This window comes from Sapajus apella, unplaced genomic scaffold (assembly GCF_009761245.1).
Source record: "Sapajus apella isolate SASKATOON/1434 unplaced genomic scaffold, GSC_monkey_1.0 scaffold10, whole genome shotgun sequence".
Taxonomy (NCBI): domain Eukaryota; kingdom Metazoa; phylum Chordata; class Mammalia; order Primates; family Cebidae; genus Sapajus; species Sapajus apella.
The window spans coordinates 21,074,964-21,097,581 of NW_022436950.1; the positions used below are offsets into that span (position 1 = coordinate 21,074,964).

Here is a 22,618-nt window from a genome sequence, read left to right on the forward strand (position 1 = left end):
TCCCTGTCCCTGCCCTCAAGGAGACAGACAACAAATAAACGAATACAATAACTACACAGGGATCTGGAGCTGTAAAGGGTGCTCTATTAAAGTTAGTGGCTGTGGAACTAATTTGAAGAGGGTAGTCAGGGAAGGCTACTCTGGGACAGATTTAGGCAGAGGCCCGAAGAAAGATGGATTTGGATAAACAGTACGTTTACGGAGAGTTCAAGGAAGAGGTACCAATTACACTCATGCTGTGTGTGTAAAGGAGGCGGGATAAAAACATTCATTCCAGGCATAGAGACCATAAAGTGTTTCTTGGAGAGGAAAAGTGCGTTGTGGAGGGTTAGGTGGCCAGTGTAGCTGAAGCTTCAGGAGCCAGACAAGAAACGGGATTGTAAACGTGGGTTAAGGACCACATCCTACAGGGCCTTGTAGGCCATGGCAAGGAGTCTAGCTTTTATCTCAACGCCAAGAGAAGCTGTAGGGTTACTTCAGACAGCTGAATTACACGATCTGTCTTTCTTGTTAAAAGATCACGCGGGTAAAACGAGACGTGTCGAGGAAAGTTTTAAACGCAGAGAACTTAAGTCAGATGCAAAAATTATGCACTTCTCCGGGCCTCAGGTTTTCCATAAGTAAAGCCTTGAACTAGAGGCCATTTCCCTTCCACTGCGATGTGGTGAGTTCTGAGCACGGGCACCGTCAGATTGACCATGGAATTCCCCTCATCTACGCCGGCGCCCAGAACACAACTGGCGCCCTGAAACTGTTGGTCACCGCAATGAATCAATGAATGCTCTGCTATGGGCACGGGACCAGGCCCCGGCGCCCGAAAAGAACGCGATGGGTCGCGCGGGAGGCCGCGAGGGGCGTCCGGCGAGGACGTAGGGGCCGGCTACACCATAACCAAGGCGTGCCGAGAAGGGGAACCCAACCCGGGCCTCGCAGGTTGAGGGAAGAAAAAAATAGGACTAGGGCCCGACACCGGGAACTAGGAGAGAAGGCCGAAAAGTGGGGCGGAGGAAGGGTTCTGGTTCCAGGCCTGGGGGCCCAGCCACTCACCGCAGCCGTCGCCAGGCTGTGCATGTTGGGAGCGGCCGCCGCTCTCCTTTCGCAGCCGGACGCGCCGGACCCGCGTCCCAGCTTCAGCACCCCTGCCGCCGAAAATAATGAGCCGCCGTAGCAGCCATCCGCCTCTAGCTCGCTCCGCCCCCTTCGCAGCCCTCTGACCTATCACCTCTGACCCCACCCACACATCCTCTTCCCGCCCCCTGGCCCTCGGCCTAGTTAACAGTCCCAGAGTATGTCCTTTGCCCCTTAAGATTTAGGACCGGAAAAACGTCCGCGACCAACTAGTCCCCGCAACTCCTGGCTTTGAGCAGGTATTTCCAGAGAGTGGTGTGAACTCTGACCCTTCTCCAGAGGCCAGTGAACGGCGGGAAAAGATGGACCGTCCCACGAGGACAACAATTGCGCATGCCCGGCTGGGCAGAGTAGGAGGGAAATGATGGGAGGGTCGAAATTGGGTGAAGTGGAAAGTGCGCGTGCGTACTACAGTCAGGGCTGGGGCGGGGCTGACCGGGTTAGGCCGCGCTAGGTGCCGTGGGGGGCGGGGCAAGGGCGTGTGAGGGGCGGAGTTTTCGCTGGCGCGCACGCGCCTGTGTGGTCGCGTCAAGTGTGCGTGCGTGCGTGCGTGTTTGCGTGTGGTCATAGTTCCCGCCATCAGCCGCTCTCTCTGACTAGGGGTGGGTAGCGGCCTCCCTCCTTTGGGTTTGGTATCCCTACTTTCATTACCCCCTGCTCCTCTCGCTCTGCGCCGTTCCGTGCTTTCCGCAGGTCTGTCCGGGGGCTCCGGACCCTCAGCGCAGGTAAGGAGGGTCGGGGTAGCGTCTCAATTGAGCCGTTTTCTCTAGCGCCCCGTCCCTCTGTGCGATCCGCCCACTCGGCGTTCACTCTTCAGGAGTTCGCCCAGCTGCTACTAAGGCCGCCCACAACCCCTCGACGCACCCTCAGCCTCACAGGTACTCCCTTTGGGTGCACTGCCCCGGCTTTCCCCTCTTTTGACTTGGTCTCCACTGCCAGTCGCTCCCTCCGAAACTCGAACCTGGCCTCTTTCCTGTGGGGCTGTTGTCGTCAGCCACTTGCCTCTTAACAAGGCCTGCTGTCTCTTCAGGTGACTGTGACTTTGGTTGCCACACATCCACCAGGCCTTGGACATGATACTCATTTACCCTCTTGACCGTGTTCACCTTCCTCTTGACCAGTCCTCACTGCAAAACATGAGTTGTATTTTTGTTGTGCATTTCCTTGCGCCCATTTCTAGCTATCAGATCAGGTTGTTAGATATAACTATTTTAAGTCATGATCTGTAAAGGAAATGATTGATGACAAAGTCCTGTGTCCTGGAGAGTTGTCTTAAATTGGTTTTGGGGTAGTCCTCTCAAAATTTCAGCTCCGTATAAATTCCTTTATTGAGGTGGCAATTCCTGGCAAGTTTAGGAAGAGACATCTGAGAGGGAATGTCAAGTAGGTAGTTGGATATAGTGGGTGAGCTCTTAGGAGAGTTCTGAGCTGGATACGTAAATGTGTGTGTGGGTGTATATGTCATCTGCCATGTTGATAATAATTGAAGCCACGGATGTGGATGAAAAAGCCTAAAAAGAGTATAGTGCTGTAAAATAAAGGCACCTAGGATGGAGCATCGAGGGATTCCTGACGTTTAATAACTGATAGAGGAGGATTCGTCTTTTAAGAGATGAAAGAAATCATCAGTAGTGTTGCATTCTGCTGAAAGGTAAAATGGAAGGAGAACAAAAAACCCAGTAACATAAAAGTAATCACTTGTCTTAAAGATGTTTGATAAAGTAAAATGAGTATTTGGGTTCAGTGCTAGGTCCTTTTCTTTTACTCTTATATTCCTCTCTAAGCTTTAAATTCTATCTCTATATTGATGACTTAAAAATTGTTATTTTCAGCCTCTTCCCTTTGTTTTCAGCCCCACATCTAAATAGCCAGCTCTCTGCTTGATATTTCAACTTGATTTTTTTCTTAGGAGTTTCCAGTGTAACACAACCAAATCCAGAGTCTTGATCTTTCTCTCCATACCCAATTTTTTCTTCTTCAGTGTCCCATTTTATTAAGTGGCATATTACACAGGCTACAAATTTGGGAGGCATTCTTGGTTTCTACCCTCTCCAAGTTCTTTCTACTCTACTTCCAATATGTGTCTTGCATCTTTTTCTGTACATTTTCTCTATCACTTTTCTAGTTTAAGCCACAGTCCTTTTTCACCTGGACTCGATTGCCTTGGCTTCTGGTATTATCATCTGTAAAATGGAAATAGTAATTTTCAGTTGATTGAATTGTTGCAAGGATTAAATGAGATAACCGTGATAAGCACTTGGCACAGAGTAAATGGCCAGTAAGCATTAATTGTTATTGCAGTTGTTATAAGCTTATTGGCTTCAATAGTCTTCTGTCTGGTTACCTTATTTCCTTCTATTCTTGCTCTTAGTCACTCTTCTCCCAAAACCCAAACCATATGACTTCTCCTTTCAGTAGTAACATATTTCTTTGCTTAAAGCCTTTTGGTGGATTTCCCCCTGCTAAGTGCTTATTACATTTAGAATAAAATTCAGTGTCCTTACTGTGGTTCACAAGACTGCAGAACCTGGTTCTTAACTGCTTCACTGACTTCATCTTCCTCCTCTCTTTCACTAAACTTTAGCCACACTGCTTTTAATTTCCTTAGTTACATCGTTATTGTACTATTCAAGGCCGTTGAGCATGCTGCTTGTCTGAATTGTTCCAGCGCCATTGCCATCTCCTTCTGCAGTTTTCAACTTAAGTGATACATTCTCAGAGAAGCCTTCTTGATGTTCTCTATCCTCTCTCCCTAGTCTTAATCTTGTTTCATCATTCCCTGTACCTTGCTTTATTTATTTTTCAGAACTTGTAATTATTACTGTTTTTTGAGACAGGATTTTTGCTCTGTTGCCCAGGCTGGAGTACAATAGCATGATCTCAGCTCACTGCAACCTCCGCCTCCTGGGTTCAAGTGATTCTCCTGTCTCAGCCTTCCAAGTACCTGGGATTACAGGTACCTGCCAACATGCCTGGCTAATTTTTGTATTTCTAGGAGAGACACGGTTCACCATGTTGGCCATGCTGATTTCGAACTGAGGCTTCTCTGAGGAGGTATCACTTAAGTTGAAAACTGCAGGATCGCCTCAGGCCAATCCACCTTCCTCGTCCTCCCAAAGTGCTAGGATTACAGGCGTGAGCCACCGAGCCCAGCCCAGAACTTGTAATTATATATTTGCATGAGTAGTTATTTAAAGTCTGTCTTCTGTTAGAATATAAACTAGTGACCACTTCATTTTTATTTCTCAATAATTTGTTAAATAAACTGGAACTTGCTATAAGAACCACATGTCTTTGGAAGCACAAGCTTTCTGATATTCTTGTCATCTCATGACAAGCACTTTCATTCTGAAAAGTTAGAGGACATGTGAGAAAAAAACAAAGAGTTTTCCAGCATTGGATACTTTTACCCATTCTTATGTCATAAAACCATTCAGATTCTACACTATTCGAATTGACTTTAGGTCAACTTTCCACTTTCAGTAACAAAACTAATTTGATCTCCTTTGTACATTTGTTTTATGGATCTTCTATAAGGAAAGAAAGCCTTCAAAAATCATAGTAGTGGTTTGTATATTTTCCCAACAGGTTAATCTTTAAGATTGGTAAAGGTGAGATTTCCATAAATAAAGCAAAATTCTGGTTGGGCGTGGTGGCCCACCTTTGTAATCCCAGCCCTTTGGAAGGCCGAGGTGGGCGGATCATGAGGTCAGGAGATCGAGACCGTCCTGGCTAACAAGGTGAAACCCCATCGCTACTAATAGTCTAAAAAATCAGCCAGGTGCGGTGGCACACACCTGTAATCTCAGCTACTCTGGAGGCTGAGGCAGGAGAATCACTTGAACCCGCAAGGCGGAGGTTGCAGTGAGCCAAGATCGTGCCACTGCACTCCAGCCTGGGGTGACAGAGCAAGACTCTGTCTCAAAAAAAAAAAAAAATTGATAATTCATGTATGGCATTTAGCACTGTGCTTAGTAAATGTTGCATAATAAATATTGGGTTGCATAATAAATACTAGGTGGGATGATGACATAGTGATGAGTTTCTGAATTAGAGTAGTAGCTATGAAAAATCTGGGATTTGAGTAAATGAGAGTGAGGTTAAGCTGATGCTAAGATTTCTTGCCTGAATGATCATAGAAGGACAAAAGTAGGGAAGTCTAGGAGCTTCCTTTTTTCTCTTTTGAGATGGAGTCTTGCTCCATCACCCAGGCTGGAGTGTAGTGGTGTGATCTCAGCTCACTGCAACCTCTGCCTCCCAGGTTCAGAGGATTCTCCTGCCTCAGCCTGCCAAGTAGCTGGGACTACAGGTGCGTGTTACCACACCAGGCTAAATTTTGTATTTTTTGTAGAAGTGGGGTTTCACCACATTAGCAGGCTAGTCTTGAACTCCTGACCTCAGGTGATCCGCCTGTCTTAGCCTCCCAAAGCGGTGGGATTACAGGTGTGAGCCACTGTGCCTGGCTTCTAGGAGCTTCTTAATGAGGGCGTGGACTATCATCATCTTCACACCTATATGCCTACCCGAGTGCCTTGAAAGCGGAGTAGCTTAATAATGATTGTTTGCTAAATGAATAAAGAAGTTTAAAGTTGATGTTGTAGCACTCAAATAGGCAGTGAGAGATGTGCAGGTAGAACTTCTGCAGGTAGAAAGTTCAGGCTTAGTGAGGTCTAATTAGAGAAATTTAGTTTTGAAAGAAAAGTGAAAGCACCAAGTTTACCCACCTTTTCAAATAGTATTAACCTTATGGAAGTGGAGTTTTTAAGACTTAAAGCATTACTATGTAACAAGGTTTATAAAGTGAACAAAGACCATTTTCTTTGTCACTGACTTCTTGGTTTTAAAATGTAGCAAGAATGATTAAGCCAAGATACAAGTTGAACAAGGTGCAGGCTCATCCTGTATCCTTCATTGTGTACAGCAGATAAGTTCCTAAAGTTCTGTTGATCATTTATGTGTGCCTATGTGTTATGCATCATATTTTAAATGTTTTCATTAAGGTAATCTGGGTTTTTTAAATAACCAAGAAGTTAATCTTTGTTGTATAAATGATCACTTGTCTTTTCTTTTTTTTTTTTTTTTTTAAATGAGTTGGAGTTTAGCTTTTGTTACCCAGACTGGAATGCAGTGGTGTGATCTCGGCTCACCCCAACCTCTGTTCCCTGGGTTCAGGCAATTCTCCTGCCGCAGCCTCCCGAGTAGCTGGGATTACAGGCATGCGCCACCATGTCCGGCTAATTTTATATTTTTATTTTTCTTTTTAAGTACAATTTCCATATTATTTTTCTCCAGAGAATAGTCCGTCTTCAGTCTTTAAGGACTCAGTTCCTTACATGGGCTTTGGTGGGGATGGTGGGGCAGCACCTGCAGGGTTTTGGGTCCTTGTGGACTTCATGAGATCAATTCTTGACTACTTTGCTGTGAATTGCACAACGCACACAGTAATGCAGCTTCACATATAGCTTGGGAAGTACATAGGCATCGAAGACACTCACTTCAGAAAGTCCCTGACTGCTGCGGCCTCCAGTATGTTTTGAATGAGGAATTTCTTAATGGCCTTGTCCTTGGGCTCGCATTGGGCACAGTTTGTGCAGCCACTAGGCTGCACGTGGCTGCGGCCCTTTTTGGCACGACCGTTGTTCCTTTTCTTTGTCATCTTGGAGTCACAGACTGGAGAGAGCTAATTTTGTATTTTTAGTAGAGACAGGGTTTCTTCATGTTGGTCAGGCTGTTCTCGAACTCCCAACCTCAGGATATCCGCTCACTTCGGCCTCCCAAAGTGCTGGGTTTACAGGCGTGAGCCACCGCTCCCGGCCCACTTTCCTTTTTTTAAAGTATTTTGTATATTGGATTCTTTTTAAAAAGCACATTTTTATTTTCTTTAGCTGAGTTGATGGCTTCCGGAGAACTGGCATAGCTGTAGAATATGAGTAGTGTCCCAAGAAGAGTGCTTTGCCTTTGGCACAAGGATCAGAATAAAGGTGAATTGCTATTACATACAGTTTTTCGATAAAAGTCACTGAAAAGTAAGTGATGTTTTTGTTTTGGGTGTATGTTTCGAAGAATATGCAATCTGGCAAGAATTGAGTTTTCTGTGTTTGTTTTGTGGTAATAGTTTTGTGATTTGGTGGTGCTTTCCTTACCACAGAATGCTCTCTCTGGATTAAGTATGTTCAAAGCAGTACCTAAAATGTGAGCACTTAAATAAATGTACAGGGCACAGAAACGTTTTTGCCAATATTATTGTTTGAGCTTTCATGGAATGCTTAAAGTTGAAAAGTAATTTTAATAGTTATGAAGAAATTTAGAGAAATAATCTCTTTGGACATGTTTAAAGAATAATTCATTTTAATTATCTTTTGTCTTCTCAGTTTTTTGCTTTATTAAGAGAATTAGCATTACCGAGTTTAAGGAAGGCTTGTCTTTGGCTTAGGTTTATAGAAAGTTTAACTGTTACTGGATCATGCTTCATGATGAAAAAGAAGCTTAGTTTTTTACTCTTAACCAAGTAGGGCAAGCCCTGATAAAATGTAGCTATCAATTCATTTAGTGCAAAAGCAGGTAATACGAGAGTCAGTGTGGGGGAAAAAAAGCAGGTAATGAACTAAATTGAGGCATTAAGAAAAAGTTTTATTATGTTGCTTCTGCCAATTTTATGCCCTGCATCGTTTATATAAGGCTTTTTAAAAAGGGTAATGTCTAAGTTGAGTCTTGATTTTAGAGCCAGGAGAAGAAATTAAGGAGGGTTGGGGATGGGGAGAACACATAAAAATTCTCTAGACATGGCCGGGTGTGGTGGCTTACACCTTAATCCCAGCACTTTGGAGGCCAAGGCAGGTGGATCACCTGAGGTCGGGAGTTCAAGACCAGCCTGACCAACATGGTGGAACCCTGTCTTAAAAAGAAAAAAAAAAACCTCCAGACATGATCACTGTGTGTGCAAAGGTAAAGTGGCATGAGAACATATAGATTTTTGATGCAGATATAAGTAATTCAGAAGGCTGGATTGGGAGTTTTATTGGGAATAGAGAGGTAAGCAGGGCCTGGGTCATGAAGGGTCTGTGTGTCATGTTAGTGAGTTTAGATTTTATTGCGTGGACAGTGGAGAGTTATTGAATGATATTAAGCAAGAAAGGGATATGCTTTGATCTGCAGTTCATTATAAAGCTGTCTGAAAGGTGTATGGAGGTAGAATGTGTTTGCTTTTTCGACATGGAGTCTCACTCTGTCGCCCAGGCCTGAGTACAGTGGTGTGATCTCGGCTCACTGCAGCCTCTGCCTCCTGGGTTCCAGTGATTCTCCTGCCTCAGCCTCCCAAGTCACTGGAATTACAGGCATACACCACCACGTCGGCTAATTTTTGTATGTTTAGTAGAGACGGGGTTTCACCATGTTGGCCAGGCTGATCTCGAACTCCTAACCTCGGGTGATCCGCCCACCTTGGCCTCGCAAAGTGTTGGGCGCCCAGTCTGTGGAGGTAGAACTGATGGGACTGTCTTGACTTTACATCTCGAATCCAGTACCAATAATTATCAAGAAAGAAGCTAAAGACAACTCTCCTATTTCTGGCATGGGAAACTGGAGTAGGAGAGTGATGTATTCTTTGCAGCACTGAATGTCAGAATGGAAAAAAGTCTCAAGGATATATTCAACAATGAAGTCACAAATTATAATTACAGAAAAAAATTACAGATATACCTTGCTGGCCTAAGTTTCTATAGCTCTGTAGCGTTTCTAGTTTGAGCAAAATGCAAAATGTCATGTTAACAGACAGTTCTATAAACATTAATGGACTCTATTACTTTGATGAATTCGTATTACCCAGCAAATTATACTAATATTTAAATCTGGCCACAGTAGGCACATAAAAATTTTCGACGAGATGAGTGAATAATAATAAACTACTTACGATACTTAACACCTTTATTTAAACTCTTGAAAGTGTTTTCATATCTCTTCTTTTATCTTCAGTTATTTGCCATACAGTAACCAAGGCTTCCAACTAGGGACCCCCAAACTGTATCCTGCCTGTAGGTGAGTTTTATTTGATTTGTAGCTGTTAAAAATAAGTTTGAGTTCATTGCCAATAATTAAAAATGGACATAAACATTTGGATGTCTTTATTTTCTTGAAAAGCTAGATGGTCTGGTAATGCTAGGTTCACTATTTCTACATGGTAATAATTGGCCAGATAGGGTGGCAGTTGTTCATATTTTGCCTGTTTAAGTCGTTTCTGTCACCCGCTATCCCCTATAGATAGCTGAGTTAGTGACTCCTGTTAACGTTGTATTTGTTGAGGTCTTTGGAGAAAGAGGTATTATAGACATGGAATAAATTCAGAAAACAGATATTAATTCCATTAATATTAGTAACTGCTCTCTGCTGAGTGCTAGTATATGTTATTTCATTCTACAACACTACAGGATTTGCTATTCCTATTGTGTGGTTGAGAAAACTTATGGTCAGAGAAGGTAAGTTACACGTTAGTAAGTGATAGTGCTGGCTGGCTGCTGATTTCTAGAGCTAGCGTCATTTTCCTTTATATCTCTTTCTAGCTTTTCTAGTTGAGTTGTTTAGGCAAAGATAATGTTTAATTGTGTTTAATTTATTAAATTATAAGCAAGAATCTGTTTTAGAAGTAGTGTTTTTAAAGGTTTGAAATAGTGAAATAGTGTAAATAAAATTTGATTTAGTAATTTTAGGTGATTGCATATTTATGTGTAGAACATACTATTTGATAACATTGTCTGCTATAACTGTAATTTTATTTACTTGCTGACTTTTACAAAAGCTAATTTGAAGAGTTTTACACATCCTATTATTGTTTAAGTTTTTTGTGTTTTTTTGTTTTGAGACAGAGTCTCACTCTATCACCGAGGCTGGAGTTGAGTGGTGCGATCATTGCTCACTGCAGCCTTGACTTCCCTGGCTGAGATGTTCTTCCCATCTCAGTCTCTGGAGTAGTTGGGGCTATAGGTGCACATGACCATGCCAGGCTAATTTTTTGGTATTTTTTGTAGAAATGAGGTTTTTGCTGTGTTGCTCAAGCAGTCTGCCCACCTTGTCTTCCTAAAGTGCTGGGATTAGAGGCATGACCCACTGCACCTGGCAATTTTTCTTTTTAGCTTTCAAATATTGCCTGACAAGCACCTAGTCATTTTTAGGTATTAAAAGTTCATTCAGGAAACCTGAGTATTTGCCAAAGATAAAATTGCTAAAGATTCTTTCTAGGAATGGTTATGTTAAGTATAAATGATAGGTGGTTCTTCAGAAGAGAGATTGTTTGTTTTCTCTAGAGATTAAATGATTTTCTCAAATATTACAATTCTAGAGATTGAACTATCTTGATTATTTTTTAAATTTCTTACTCATTTAATGTCTTCTGTACGTATGAACATGCTTAGATTGCTAACTGTTAGAAGAAAGTGTTCGGTGATACACTTTGGTGTTTTGGGAGGGACTCCATTCTAAGAAATGGAGTCAGAGGCCTGAATTTTGTTTTGTTTTGTTTTGATACAGGGTCTTCACTCTGTTGCCCAGGCTAGAGTGCAGTGGCATAATCATGGCTCACTGCAGCCTTGACCTCCCAGGCTCAGGTGATCCTCCCATCTCAGCCCCCCAGAAGCTGAGACCATAGGTGTGTGTCACCACACCTGCATTTTTTTTTTTTTTTTTTTTAGTTTTTTATAGAGATAGAGCCCCTTTATGTTGCCCAGGTTGGCCTCAAATTCCTGAGCTTAAACACTCCTCCCACCTTAGCCTCCCAAAGTGCTAGGATTACAGGTGTGAGCCACCATGCCTAGCCTGAACTTACTTTTTTTTTTTAAACTTATGTTTTGGAAATCCAGATCTATTAGCTTTCATGAAGGAAGAGAATAATCAACACTTTAATGGTGAAGGCAGTCACTTTGAGAATGGGGGTCTTATTCCTATTGATATGTCTTCAGTGGCAGCAGTGTGGTTGTAAATGGTATAAAATGTAGAATTTAGACTCTAATAAACACAGGTACTGGACACATAGCAAAGAAGGGAAGATAAAGGCATAGAAGAAATGCAAGGTGGTTAGAAATTACTTTAATTACTAGTAACTTATAACTTATTTTATTTTTCTTCTTAGAACCTGCCAGGCGAAGGTATATTTTTGCTTTTTGGCTAGAAGCAATTTATTTTTAAAAAAAATGTCTCCTCTGAAGATACATGGTCCTATCAGAATTCGAAGTATGCAGACTGGGATTACAAAGTGGAAAGAAGGATCCTTTGAAATTGTGGAAAAAGAAAATAAAGTCAGCCTAGTAGTTCACTACAATACTGGAGGAATTCCAAGGATATTTCAGGTATTACCAAATGTTGATTTGGAATAGTCCTTGAAGCAGATCATTTAGTAAATTGCTATTCTGTGCCATAGTAAACATCACAGTAGCCCTCCTCCTAGACTAATGTTTCTTGCTTCTGATTTCTGGGACATTAATATTTTTTATATACATGTTTTATAAATTATTCAACAGCCTTGTTATTGGTATATAATAAAAGCGGAAATTAGTCACGATTATTGAAAAGAAAACTTGTGAGGGGAAGCTGACGAGAGTTTGGATCCTGTATATCTAAGCTTTTTTTTTTTTTTTTTTTTTTTTTTTTTGGGAGACGGAGTTTCACTCTTGTTACCCAGGCTGGAGTGCAATGGCGTGATCTCGGCTCACAGCAACCTCTGCCTCCTGGGTTCAGGCAATTCTCCTGCCTCAGCCTCCTGAGTAGCTGGGATTACAGGCACGCGCCACCATGCCCAGCTAATTTTTTGTAGCTTTAGTAGAGACGGGGTTTCACCGTGTTGACCAGGATGGTCTCGATCTCTTGACCTTGTGATCCACCCGCCTCGGCCTCCCAAAGTGCTGGGATTACAGACTTGAGCCACTGCTCCTGGCCATCTAAGCTATTTTTAAAACCACATTAAGATAACTTTAGTTAATCCTTTTTTTCCCCTTAACATATATGATGATGGATTAATCACTATTTAGTGTTAGCTTTTAACAGAATTAATTAGTGTCTTCTAAAAGCCAGTGTCTACTTCCTGAATAATCCTGCCAAATGTCATGGTATGAATCATTCAAGGATGATTATTCAAGGTTAACTTTACAGCCATTTTCTTCTAACTGTAAAGTTTTGAAGAATCTTCATTTTATCACTGTAAAACTTAATTTTGTTTCAGTTCTTTTTTTTTTTTCCTTTTTTGAGACAGAGTCTCCCTGTGTTACCCAGGCTGGGATGCAGTGATGTGATGATCTTGGCTCACTACAACCTCCGCCTCCTGGGTTAAAGCAATTCTCCTGCCTCAGCCTCCTGAGTAGCTGGGATTATAAGGGCGTGCCACTGCCAATTTTTTTTTTGAGTAGCTGGGATTATAACGGCGTGCCACTGCTATTTTTTTTTTTGTAATTTTCGTAGAAATGGGGTTTTACCATGTTGGTCAAGCTGGTCTCAAACTCCTGACCTTGTGATCTGCCCACCTCGGCCTCCCAAAGTGTGGGGATTACAGGCGTGAGCCACTGCACCTGGCTGACAAAAGTCACTTCTCTCTAGTTTTAAAAAAATCGTGAAGTATATTATTAGTTCTTTGTTTATGCTTTTCAGAGGGCATGTCTTCAGTAAAAGGCAGCTTTAGAAACCTTTATGTATGCCTGCTGAGAGCATTAAGAGAATAAAGATGGCTGACTGGCTGGAATTATTTAGATAATGAAGAAACTGTAAGATTTAATAATTTAGCCTTGGAAAAATTTCATTTAAGAGAAAATAAAAGTTATCATTTCAAAGCACAGTTCCAAAGTGTGATAGAGTCTAAGATGAATTATTGAACCAGTTCTATGGAGAGATAAGTAAGTTAAGAGTTTCCAGGTATATAGTCTTTGAATGAAATTTAAGTGAGTTTTCTTAGTTAAAAAAAAAGTGTGCTATATTCGAAAAGTTTATTTTTGATATGTTTTTGAAAGTTTAGAATTCTTTTGAGGATCATTTAGTTGCTTGGATTAATACCTTCTTTTACACTGGTAGCTACCTAAATAATTTACCAAATGTCTTACAAACTTTTGTTTTACAAAAGAAAAAGATTCTACTCCAGTTTTTTTTTTTTTTTTTTTTTTTTTTGTGACAGAGTTTTGCTCTGTCACCCAGGCTGGAGTTCAGTGGCATGATCTCAGCTCACTGCACCTTGCGCCCTCTGGGTTCTAATGATTCTCCTGCCTCAGCCTCCCGAGTAGCTGGGACTACAGGTGCGCCCCACTACGCCTGGCTACTTTCTGTCTTTTTGGTAGAGACAGGGTTTCGCCATGTTGGCCAGTCTGACCTTGAACTCCTGACCTCTGGTGATTCGCCTACCTTGGCCTCCGAAAGTGCTGGGATTACAGGCATGTGCCACCGTGTCCGGCCTTCTGCTCCAATTTGGTTTTCTAAACTGGCGATAATATAACCATCCAAGACTCTGAAATTGGTTAACTCAGTAGATTTTATCCCCTATAACGATATTTGAAAATGAGAGATTCACTACCATGAGATCAAGAGTTCTAGGATTGCTCCATAAAATTAATTTTAATAGAAGAGTGAGTCCACATTTCATATTGCCTGTTGGTTCTTGAAAACTGTGACTTGAAGTGAAACCGTGGATAATGAAACAAGTTTTTTTTTCACATCAACATTATAATGAAGGAAATAATGTTATTTGAGGACCTGCTATATGTCCTTTTGCTTAATGTTTGTAACATATTAAAAACATCAGAAAATGAAGGAGTAGCAGTGCTACCTTTAATGAGTATCTCCATTTGACACAGTATTCTTGTAAAATAAAAAGTTTTCGAGGTTGTTTGCCATTTAGTACCAAGAACCTATTGACAACATTGATTAAGGGATTAAAAAAAAAAATCTGTATTTTTTCTTCTCTATTACCCTTGGTGTAAGATCTCTGTATAATTAAGGGCTTATTGCATTTGTTTGCATCTGAAATGGGATCTTCTTTTGGTTGAAAAAAATTAAATTACTGTGGGGAAGAGTGATAAATGTAACTTGGAAAATACAAAATTTAGTGTTTATTATACAGATTATTAACTTAGTAGTTATACATTTTTGATGATAATTTTCCTTTTGTCTTGATTAGCTAAGTCATAACATTAAAAATGTGGTGCTTCGACCCAGTGGAGCAAAACAAAGCCGCCTAATGTTAACTCTACAAGATAACAGCTTCTTGTCTATTGACAAAGTACCAAGTAAAGATGCAGAGGAAATGAGGTTGTTTCTAGATGCAGTACATCAAAACAGACTTCATGGAGGTGAGTACTAATCACCCCAGGGTCTAAAGTTAGTAGTTTTACAAGAGTATGACTAGACTACAGACCAGTATTCAACTGAATTCATCAGCACATTAAAAGGATTATATACCATGAGCAAGTAGGATTTATTCCTGAAATTCAAAGATAGTTCAACATACGAAAATCAGTCTATGTAATACATCATTTTTGACAGAATGAAGAATGAATACCACATGATCATCCGAATTGTTGCAGATGAAAACATTTGACAAAGCCCAACACTCTTTCATGATAAAAATACTCAACAAACTAGGAGTTGAAGGAAATTACTCAGCATGCTAAACGTCATATGCAAAAACTTACAGCTAACATCATACTTAGGGTGAAAAATTGGAAATGTTTCCTCTGAGATCATTAGCAAGGCAGGAATACCTGCTCTTGCCACTTCTATTTAACATAGTACTGGAAATCTTAGCCAGAGCTGTTAGGCAAGAAAAGGAAATAACAGGCATCCAAATTGGATAGGAAGAAGTAAAATTACTTTTGTTTGCAGGTGACTTAATCTTATATGTAGAAACCCCTAAAAGTTCCACAAAAGAATATGACTAGAAAAAGGAGCAGGAATTTTTTATTTTTATTTTTTAGTTGGAGTCTCACTCTGATACTCAGGCTGGAGTGCAGTGGCGTGATCTCAGCTCACTGCAACCTCCGCCAGGGAGAAAGAGTTAAATTACAGTTGGGAAAAGTTACCTTGTTGCGTAAATCTTAGACACTTGCCTATCTATATGAAAATTATTCTGAAGTTTTGTTCTTGCTATGGAAACTGAGTCTTGTAAAAAAAAAAATCACATAGTATGATCAGGTTCCTCTGCCCCTTCTAATCCCTTTCATTTAAAATCCTTTTTTTTTTTTTTAAATGCATTTACAGGCACTGCCCCACCCCCCACCCCCACCCCACTGCCTGTCTTACTGTCTTTCTTTTTTTAACAACAGCGTCTCACTCTGTCACTCAGGCTGAAGTGCAGTGGCAAGATTCCACCATGTTGCCCAGGCTGGTATCAAACTCCTGGGCCCAAGCGATTGTCCTGCCTCAGTCTCCCAGAGCACTGGGATTACAGGTGTGAGCCACTGCCTGGTCCTACAGCCATCTTTTTAGGAAATAATCTGTTGCGTAAAATGAGTTCTTCACTCTGTTAGTCTCTAGCTCTGTCATCTTCAACATCTGTTAGTCTCTAGCTCTGTCATCTTCAACATTTTACTATTATTTATAGTTGACAAACTTACCTGAATTTTTTCAACTTAAATATGACACATTTAAAACATCAGAAAATAAAGGTGTAGGAATGCTACCTTTAATTAATAACTCCATTCAGCACCATATTGTTATAAAGTAAAAACTTTTTGTGGTTATTTGCCATTTAGTACCTACTCATTATGTGTTCATGCCACCAGATTGGAGCTATATCAATTTACTAAACTATTGAATTTTAGAATCAAGAAATTGAATACTATTTAAAATTCTTAGAATATGTGAGAGACTAGTTTATAACTCTGTTTTAGTTTTATTCCACCATACCCATATCAGTGGGATCACTGTCTTAACAATTGATACGTGTAAGAAAAGCATGTCTTCAAATACATTGGAGTGGAAAGCACTATACCCTGTCTGGGGACCCAATTTTGAACAACACAGCATAATGAAAAAATATGTGCTTTGAACCTAAATAGTTTCTGGTTGGAATTCTAGCTCTACTTGTTATTTCCTATGTAGTTTTAGGTAAGTCACGTTAACGACTGAGTTTTACTTTCCTAATCTCTAACCTGAAAGTATCGCCTTGATTTCAAGGCTCCTTAAAGAATGAGAGCTCATAAATGTAAAGTGTGACTTCCCTATGCTAGGCATTCAGTAAGTCATTGGTGTTACTAGAATAGCTAGCTGTGGACTTAACTCTTAATTCATTCTGTGATCTTGGGCAAGTCATTTTAATCTCAGGTTTAGTTGCTTTAGCTGCCCAAAGGTGATATTATGTACTTTGCAGAGACTAAAGTAAAATAATGAATATAAAACTACTTTAAAGAGTATGTGTGACATTTCAAATCAGTGGACAAAGGACTAATATTAGATAAACAGTGTTGTCTATAAAAAGACAACCAACTATTTAGGAAGTTAATAAACTTGGATCCTTATCTCCTTTTATTTCACAGTGACCAAAGATTTGAATGTAAAAAAAAAAATGATAAAGAGTATTGTAAAAATACTTTTAACATAATCTCTGGATGGAAAAGACTTTTCTGGATATTACATAAAAACTAGAATTAATAAAGGAAAAAGATGGAAAACTTGTGTTAAAAAATTAGACAGTCTCTCTGGCAAGGAACAGAAGACAAAGGAAGAAAATAGTAGCCAGAGTGACAAAGCTAATATTGCTAATATATTATAAAAAGACCTATTTTGCAAATCAATAAAAAAACAGAGAAATCAACAAAAACTGCAAATAGAGAATTCAGGAAGCAAAATAGATGGCCCTTACATATGAAAAAATTCTCGACTTCACCAAACTCAAAATTCCTGCTACCACATTGGCAGCAGTGTGAGGGGAAACAAGATACTCTCATATACTTTGTAGGAGCATAGAGGTTTTTTCTTTTTTTTTTTTGAGGACTATGTAATAATGTCAGTTTAGTTTAAAATTGTATGTCCTTTAACTCAGTAATTCTTATTATAAGGAGTTTATCCTCCAAAAAGATTTGTGAAAGAATATTATGTGTTGATTGCAATTTTGAAAAATGAAAACATTCCAAAATGGGAAATTGGCTAACCAAATTAAAGTATAAAATATTTTTTAAGGTATATATAAATTTATATTTATACAATACCGCAGATGTTCTTTGAACTACCATTAATTTCTTTGGAATAGAAACAATTTATTCTGCTGGATAAACTTCCTGTAGAAAATGTTTTGGAGTATATATATGTTATTGGAGATAAACCTATCACTGTTTCTGACATCCAGTGTCAATGTTCATGTTGTCAATACATAATAACAACTTTTCCATAGTGTTATTAACATAATTACCAAATGTTTATTCTAGCTTTGTAAATTTTATCCTTCTATAAAATGTTTTCAGGTGTGTGTGTTATTTAATTTTTTGTTTGAGATTCTAGCTCTAAGTTTTAGTTACTGTATATATCAGATCTATATTCTGTCAGAAAGTATTGGTTGATAGGCACTTTGATTTGTTTTCTTTTTTTCCTGCTGTTTCTTCCATTTCTTCAATACTATATAAAAATAATAATAAATCTTTTTGTTAAAGTGAGTGATTTGGGGATTTTAAAAAATGGTTTTTTTTTGGTCACCAGCCATGAAACCTTCCCAGGGGTCTGGTAGTTTTGGAGCCATTCTGGGCAGCAGGACCTCACAGAAGGAAATCAGCAGGCAGCTTTCTTACTCAGACAATCAGGTATGTTTATTTGAATCTTTTTAGCTTTTTAAAAACGAGAATAGTCATAGACTATCAAGGACATTTTCTGTATACCTGAAATATATCATTTTCGTAATCTCAAACCGTAGAGTAAGAGAAACTTTGAAGCTCTTCTGTAAGTAAATTTATGAATTTTCTTTGGCTATGCAAAGAGGTAATTAGCCCATTTATTAGACTAAGTAATAAACAAGATTTCATTTTTATCAGGTTCTTTTTATAGGTTAGATTTTTGGGCAGACATTTTTATTGAGGTATAATTGACATGCAGTAAGTTGCGTATATTTAAAGTATAATTTGATATATTTTGACATACATTTATATCCTTAAAATCATCACCATAATCAACATGGTGGTTATATCTAGTAACATATATAACATGCTTATGTTACTAGATATAACCACTGTGTTATGTTTACTCTTGTTTTCTCTTGACTTATTAATTATTTAATTAATAATTAAATATAACTATTTTGTTGGCATTTAAGTTGTGGCAACCAAATATCACTGTCACTTTCTCTTAACTTATCATAATCATAACCATAACCATAACTCTTAAGTTTTCTCATCCTCTTTAGTAATCCTTCCTTCTGATCCCTATCCAGAAGTAACCACTGATATGTTTTCTACTACTATAGATGAGGTTGTATTTTCTGGAGTTTTATATAAATGGAATAGGTGTGTAATTTTGGGAGGGCAGGGTCTGGCTTCCTTCAGTGAGCATAATTACTTTGAGATTCATACATTCCTTGGTAGGAATTTAAATTGTTGAAATATTATTTAAATGCATTAAGTGTTAACACATATAGCAGAAGCAAGTATTTATACTTTCACAAGTAATAATTTTCATTAGTGGAATCATAAATTCAACTTTCTGGGTCATGACTAACATTAAATTTAAAAAGTAGGAAATAATAAAGCATATTGTACATATTAAGGATAAATATTGATTTTTGAAACTATTCGGTTTTATTTATAATGTTTTGATGTAAAATATTTCTTTCTTTCTTTTTTTTTTTTTTTTTTTTTTTTGAGACAGCCTTGCTCTGTTGCCCAGGCTGGAGTGCAAGGGTGCGATCTTGGCTCACCGCAACCTCTGCCTTCCAGGTTCAAGTGATTCTATTGCCTCAGCCTCCTGAGTAGCTGGGATTACAGGCGGCCCCCACTATGCCTGGCTAATTTTTGTATTTTTAGTAGAGACAAGGTTTCACCATGTTGGCCAGGCTGGCCTTGAGCTTCTGACCTCGTGATCTAACCTCCTCTACCTCCCAAAGTGCTGAGATTACAGGTGTGAGCCACCTCACCCAGCCATTGTAAAATGTTTCTTACTATGGGGCTAGGTGTGGTGGCTCACTCCTGTAATCCCAGCACTTTGGGAGGCTGAGGTGGGCAGATTGCTTGAGCTCAGGAGTTTGAGACCAGCCTGCGCAACATATGAAACCCTGTCTTTACATAAAATACGTAAATTAGCTAGGCATGGCAGCTTGCACCTGTAGACTGGAGTGAGAGAATCACCTGAGCCTGAGAAGTCGAGGCTGTAGGGAGCAATGATCATGCCACTGCACTCCAGCCTGGGTGACAGAGTAAGACTCTATCTTAAAAATATATATATATATTTGTTACTATGGGATGGGATAACGGTCAGAATTTTGGAAAAGTTGCAAAACTGTGGGCATGTAGTATGCTAGTGTTTGTGTAGTAAAAAGAATAAAATATTGATTTGTATTTGCATAACAAAACAAGGGAAGAATTAGGAGTGGGAAAAGGGGAAATGGAAGAACTGGGTGGATGGGGGTAGTGAGACTTACCATCAGTCTCTGGTTTTTAATATTACTTTGATTTGTGAACCTTGAGAATGTATCACTCATTTGAAAATAAATTTAACTTTTTAAAGTATTCATTCAGATGACCTTAGAGGTTTTTAAATTTCCTATCCTAAGATTGTAATTCTGTAAAACAAAAGTAATGGGACATAACTTCCATAGAAAAATCAAGTCGCTTTTAATGTACAGATATAAAACTTAACTGGCATAGTGTTCATGTAAAGCTCTATTTACCAACTAATGCTTACATTGCTGTATTGTCTATGAGTGTTCTTGCCATGTCTTTAAGGTAGACTCTGGTTGATCGTCACAGTGAACTCTATCTTACCTTCCTTCTCCCTATTGTATGTTTCATTCCTGCAAACTAGAACCTCCTCAGGTGTATGACTATTTTGTTGGCATTTAAGTTGTGGCAACCAAATGTCACTGTCACTTTTTCATAACTTATCATAATCATAATTTGATATTTTTTTCCTCCAAAGATCAGTTCTTATGCTGATCACTAGAGCCATTTCTTTGTGTGTCTTTTTTTTGTTGTTAGTAATTCAAAGCAGTGTTCTTGCCTTCTCTCCAGGTGTGCTGTGGAATTTTTAAGTTTATAAGAATGCTACAGGAAAATAAGTGTCAAGCTCAATTTTTCACACCAACCATACATTAGAATTACCTGGAGTGCTTTAAAAAAAAAAAAAAAAGACCAATGAATGAGCCTTACCCTAGACCGATTAAAATAGAATCTCTAGAGATCTATTTCCATTTGTATTTTTTCCATCTTCGAGACAGGGTCTTGCTCTGTCACCTAGGCTAGATTGCAATGGTGCATTCATAGCTCTCTGTAACCCCAAGCTATTGAGCTCAAGTGATCCTACCGCCTTGGCCTTCTGGGATTACAGGCATGAGCCATCGCACCTGGCTTCATTTGTATTTTTTAAAGCTTTCCATTGGAGAATCACTGGTCTAAAAGTATTCAAGTTAATTTGAGGATTTAACTATCTCAAGCTTTATTTTTACAGGCTCCTGCAAAAAGAGGAAGTTTGGAAACTAAAGATGATATTCCATTTCGAAAAGTTCTTGGCAGTCCAGGTAGAGGATCGATTAAGGCTGTAGCAGGAAGTGGAATAGCTGTTACTCGGACGATTCCTTCTTTGACGTCTACATCAACACCTCTTAGATCAGGGTTGCTAGAAAATCGGTAGGACAAACTTTTTTCTTAGTCATTAGCTGTACCTGTTTGTAAATGTCTTTTTTAGGCCTTTTAGAAATACCAATAATTTGAGGAGAAATAAAGGTATAGAGTACATTTTTGATAGATGTAGTGATTATTTGTCATACATAGTTTATGCCAGTGACACATATTGAGCGTGCAAATATACAGCATATAAATTTAAATATGGTGTAGAGAATTAGATAACAGTAGTCCCGTTTCCTGTCCTTAAATCTGTTGGTTTATAAATTTTAATGATATGAATTACGACTTTTTAAAAGTAACCTTTTCTTTGTTCTCTATAGTACTGAAAAGAGGAAAAGAGTGTTGTCAGCTGGCCCAGAACTGAACGAAGATTACCCTAAGGAAAATGATTCATCATCGTAAGTTACTTTCAGGACCTTTATGGTATTAGAGCAGTGTTTCTTATACTGGTGTTTATAACCATTGGGGAAGATTGGGGGAATGGTTTTAATTTATGAGAATTCCAAAGATAGAAGAACAGAATTTAAAGTGGTTTGGTGACAGTAGACTGTAGGCTCAATAGAGAGGGAAATTGGCCATTGCTATTGCTTTGGTCATTTCATTGCCTTTCTCTTATCCTGCCTTTTTAAAAATATGCAGTACTTAGTGGGAGAACAGAACTGAAGAACTATAAACAAATGTTTCTTGCCGGCTGCTGTTTTAGTGTGAACCCTTTCTTGTCTTCTTTATGCTTATTTTTTTTTGATTTAATTTTTACTTTTTCACTTTACTTGTGTAGAAAGTCAGCTTAGAAGTTAAAGGATGTGAGCCTGTGTGTTCTAGGCAAGTAGCATTAATCTTTCAGAGATGTTTTCTGCATTGAACAAAAGGGAATAGATCAACCCAGGTGCTCACCAACTCATAATCATCTTCCTCATTTTGTGAGGAATTCTTTTTGTTTTGTTTTCTAAGGGAGAAAACTATACAGTTATTGGTTAAAACTTCAATTCATACCTTAACAGAATGAGTTGGTAGACAGTTAATTGGTACTTGAGGTCAAGGGGTCACCAGAAAGGAGTTGGGAAAAAGCCATAGGAACTTTATGTGTTAATTGATTTGCTGCTGTAGTAGATGTAAAAGTCTTGAGTAGGTGATACGACTGGTATCTGAAACTATAATCACCATGGACTCAGATTATTTCTGTCTTGTTGATCTGCCATCCTTAATGAGCAGCCTCCATTTCGTGGACCAAAGTAGCTGCTTCAGTCTCCAAAAGGGAAGGCAGTATTCCTTAGGCTGGAAATTGTATATACCACCTTTGTGCATAGCACATTGGCCAGAACTTAATCACACGGTTACATCAGGTTATGAGAAAGTCTGGGAAATATGCCTGTGTTTGAACTATTGTGGCAAAAGCGTACAGTGGTTATTTGGGGACAACTAACACAACAAGTAATCTGCTGTAGTTTGCCCCTCCAGCCACCAAAATAACCCAGTTCACCATTCTTCCCATACATAGAATACCCTTACCCGAATCCAAATGGAGAACTCCAAATCTCATGAGAACATTGTATCTAGCTCAGTGTTGAGGCTCTTTGGGTGATCCCTCTCTCTCTGTACAGGCTTCTCTATGAGGTCTGGACCATGCCCCTCATGGTCTGGTATCTAAAAACTAAAAGGCAAGTTAATTTGCATTCCCTACTCCGGTTCTCAGGCACACATCATTTTACATT

General features: G+C 39.2%; 2 protein-coding genes and 1 pseudogene across 11 annotated transcripts in view; 1 reads left to right on the forward strand and 2 right to left on the reverse strand.

Moving 5' to 3' along the window:
- CNOT9 (CCR4-NOT transcription complex subunit 9) overlaps nucleotides 1–1,479 on the reverse strand; it is a 33,317-nt gene extending 31,838 nt beyond the window's left edge. The window contains exon 1 of one of the 3 annotated variants that reach the window (XM_032278215.1): nucleotides 1,048–1,478. In XM_032278215.1, coding sequence (XP_032134106.1) covers nucleotides 1,048–1,071 — 24 coding nt within the window. In that variant the 5' untranslated portion in view covers nucleotides 1,072–1,478. Of the gene's footprint in view, nucleotides 1–1,047 lie in introns of all 3 variants that reach the window. The other 2 variants (XM_032278217.1, XM_032278216.1) reach the window with 2 other exon arrangements.
- A 158-nt stretch (nucleotides 1,480–1,637) lies between these two features.
- USP37 (ubiquitin specific peptidase 37) overlaps nucleotides 1,638–22,618 on the forward strand; it is a 105,970-nt gene continuing 84,989 nt past the window's right edge. For 2 of the 8 annotated variants that reach the window (XM_032278218.1, XM_032278224.1), the window contains exons 1-8: nucleotides 1,685–2,006; nucleotides 7,014–7,154; nucleotides 9,100–9,162; nucleotides 11,246–11,462; nucleotides 14,267–14,438; nucleotides 17,779–17,879; nucleotides 20,731–20,909; nucleotides 21,227–21,304. In XM_032278218.1, coding sequence (XP_032134109.1) covers nucleotides 11,307–11,462; nucleotides 14,267–14,438; nucleotides 17,779–17,879; nucleotides 20,731–20,909; nucleotides 21,227–21,304 — 686 coding nt within the window. In that variant the 5' untranslated portion in view covers nucleotides 1,685–2,006; nucleotides 7,014–7,154; nucleotides 9,100–9,162; nucleotides 11,246–11,306. Of the gene's footprint in view, nucleotides 2,007–7,013; nucleotides 7,155–9,099; nucleotides 9,163–11,245; nucleotides 11,463–14,266; nucleotides 14,439–17,778; nucleotides 17,880–20,730; nucleotides 20,910–21,226; nucleotides 21,305–22,618 lie in introns of those variants that run through there. The other 6 variants (XM_032278220.1, XM_032278223.1, XM_032278219.1 and 3 more) reach the window with 6 other exon arrangements.
- LOC116551787 lies at nucleotides 6,356–6,784 on the reverse strand (annotated as a pseudogene).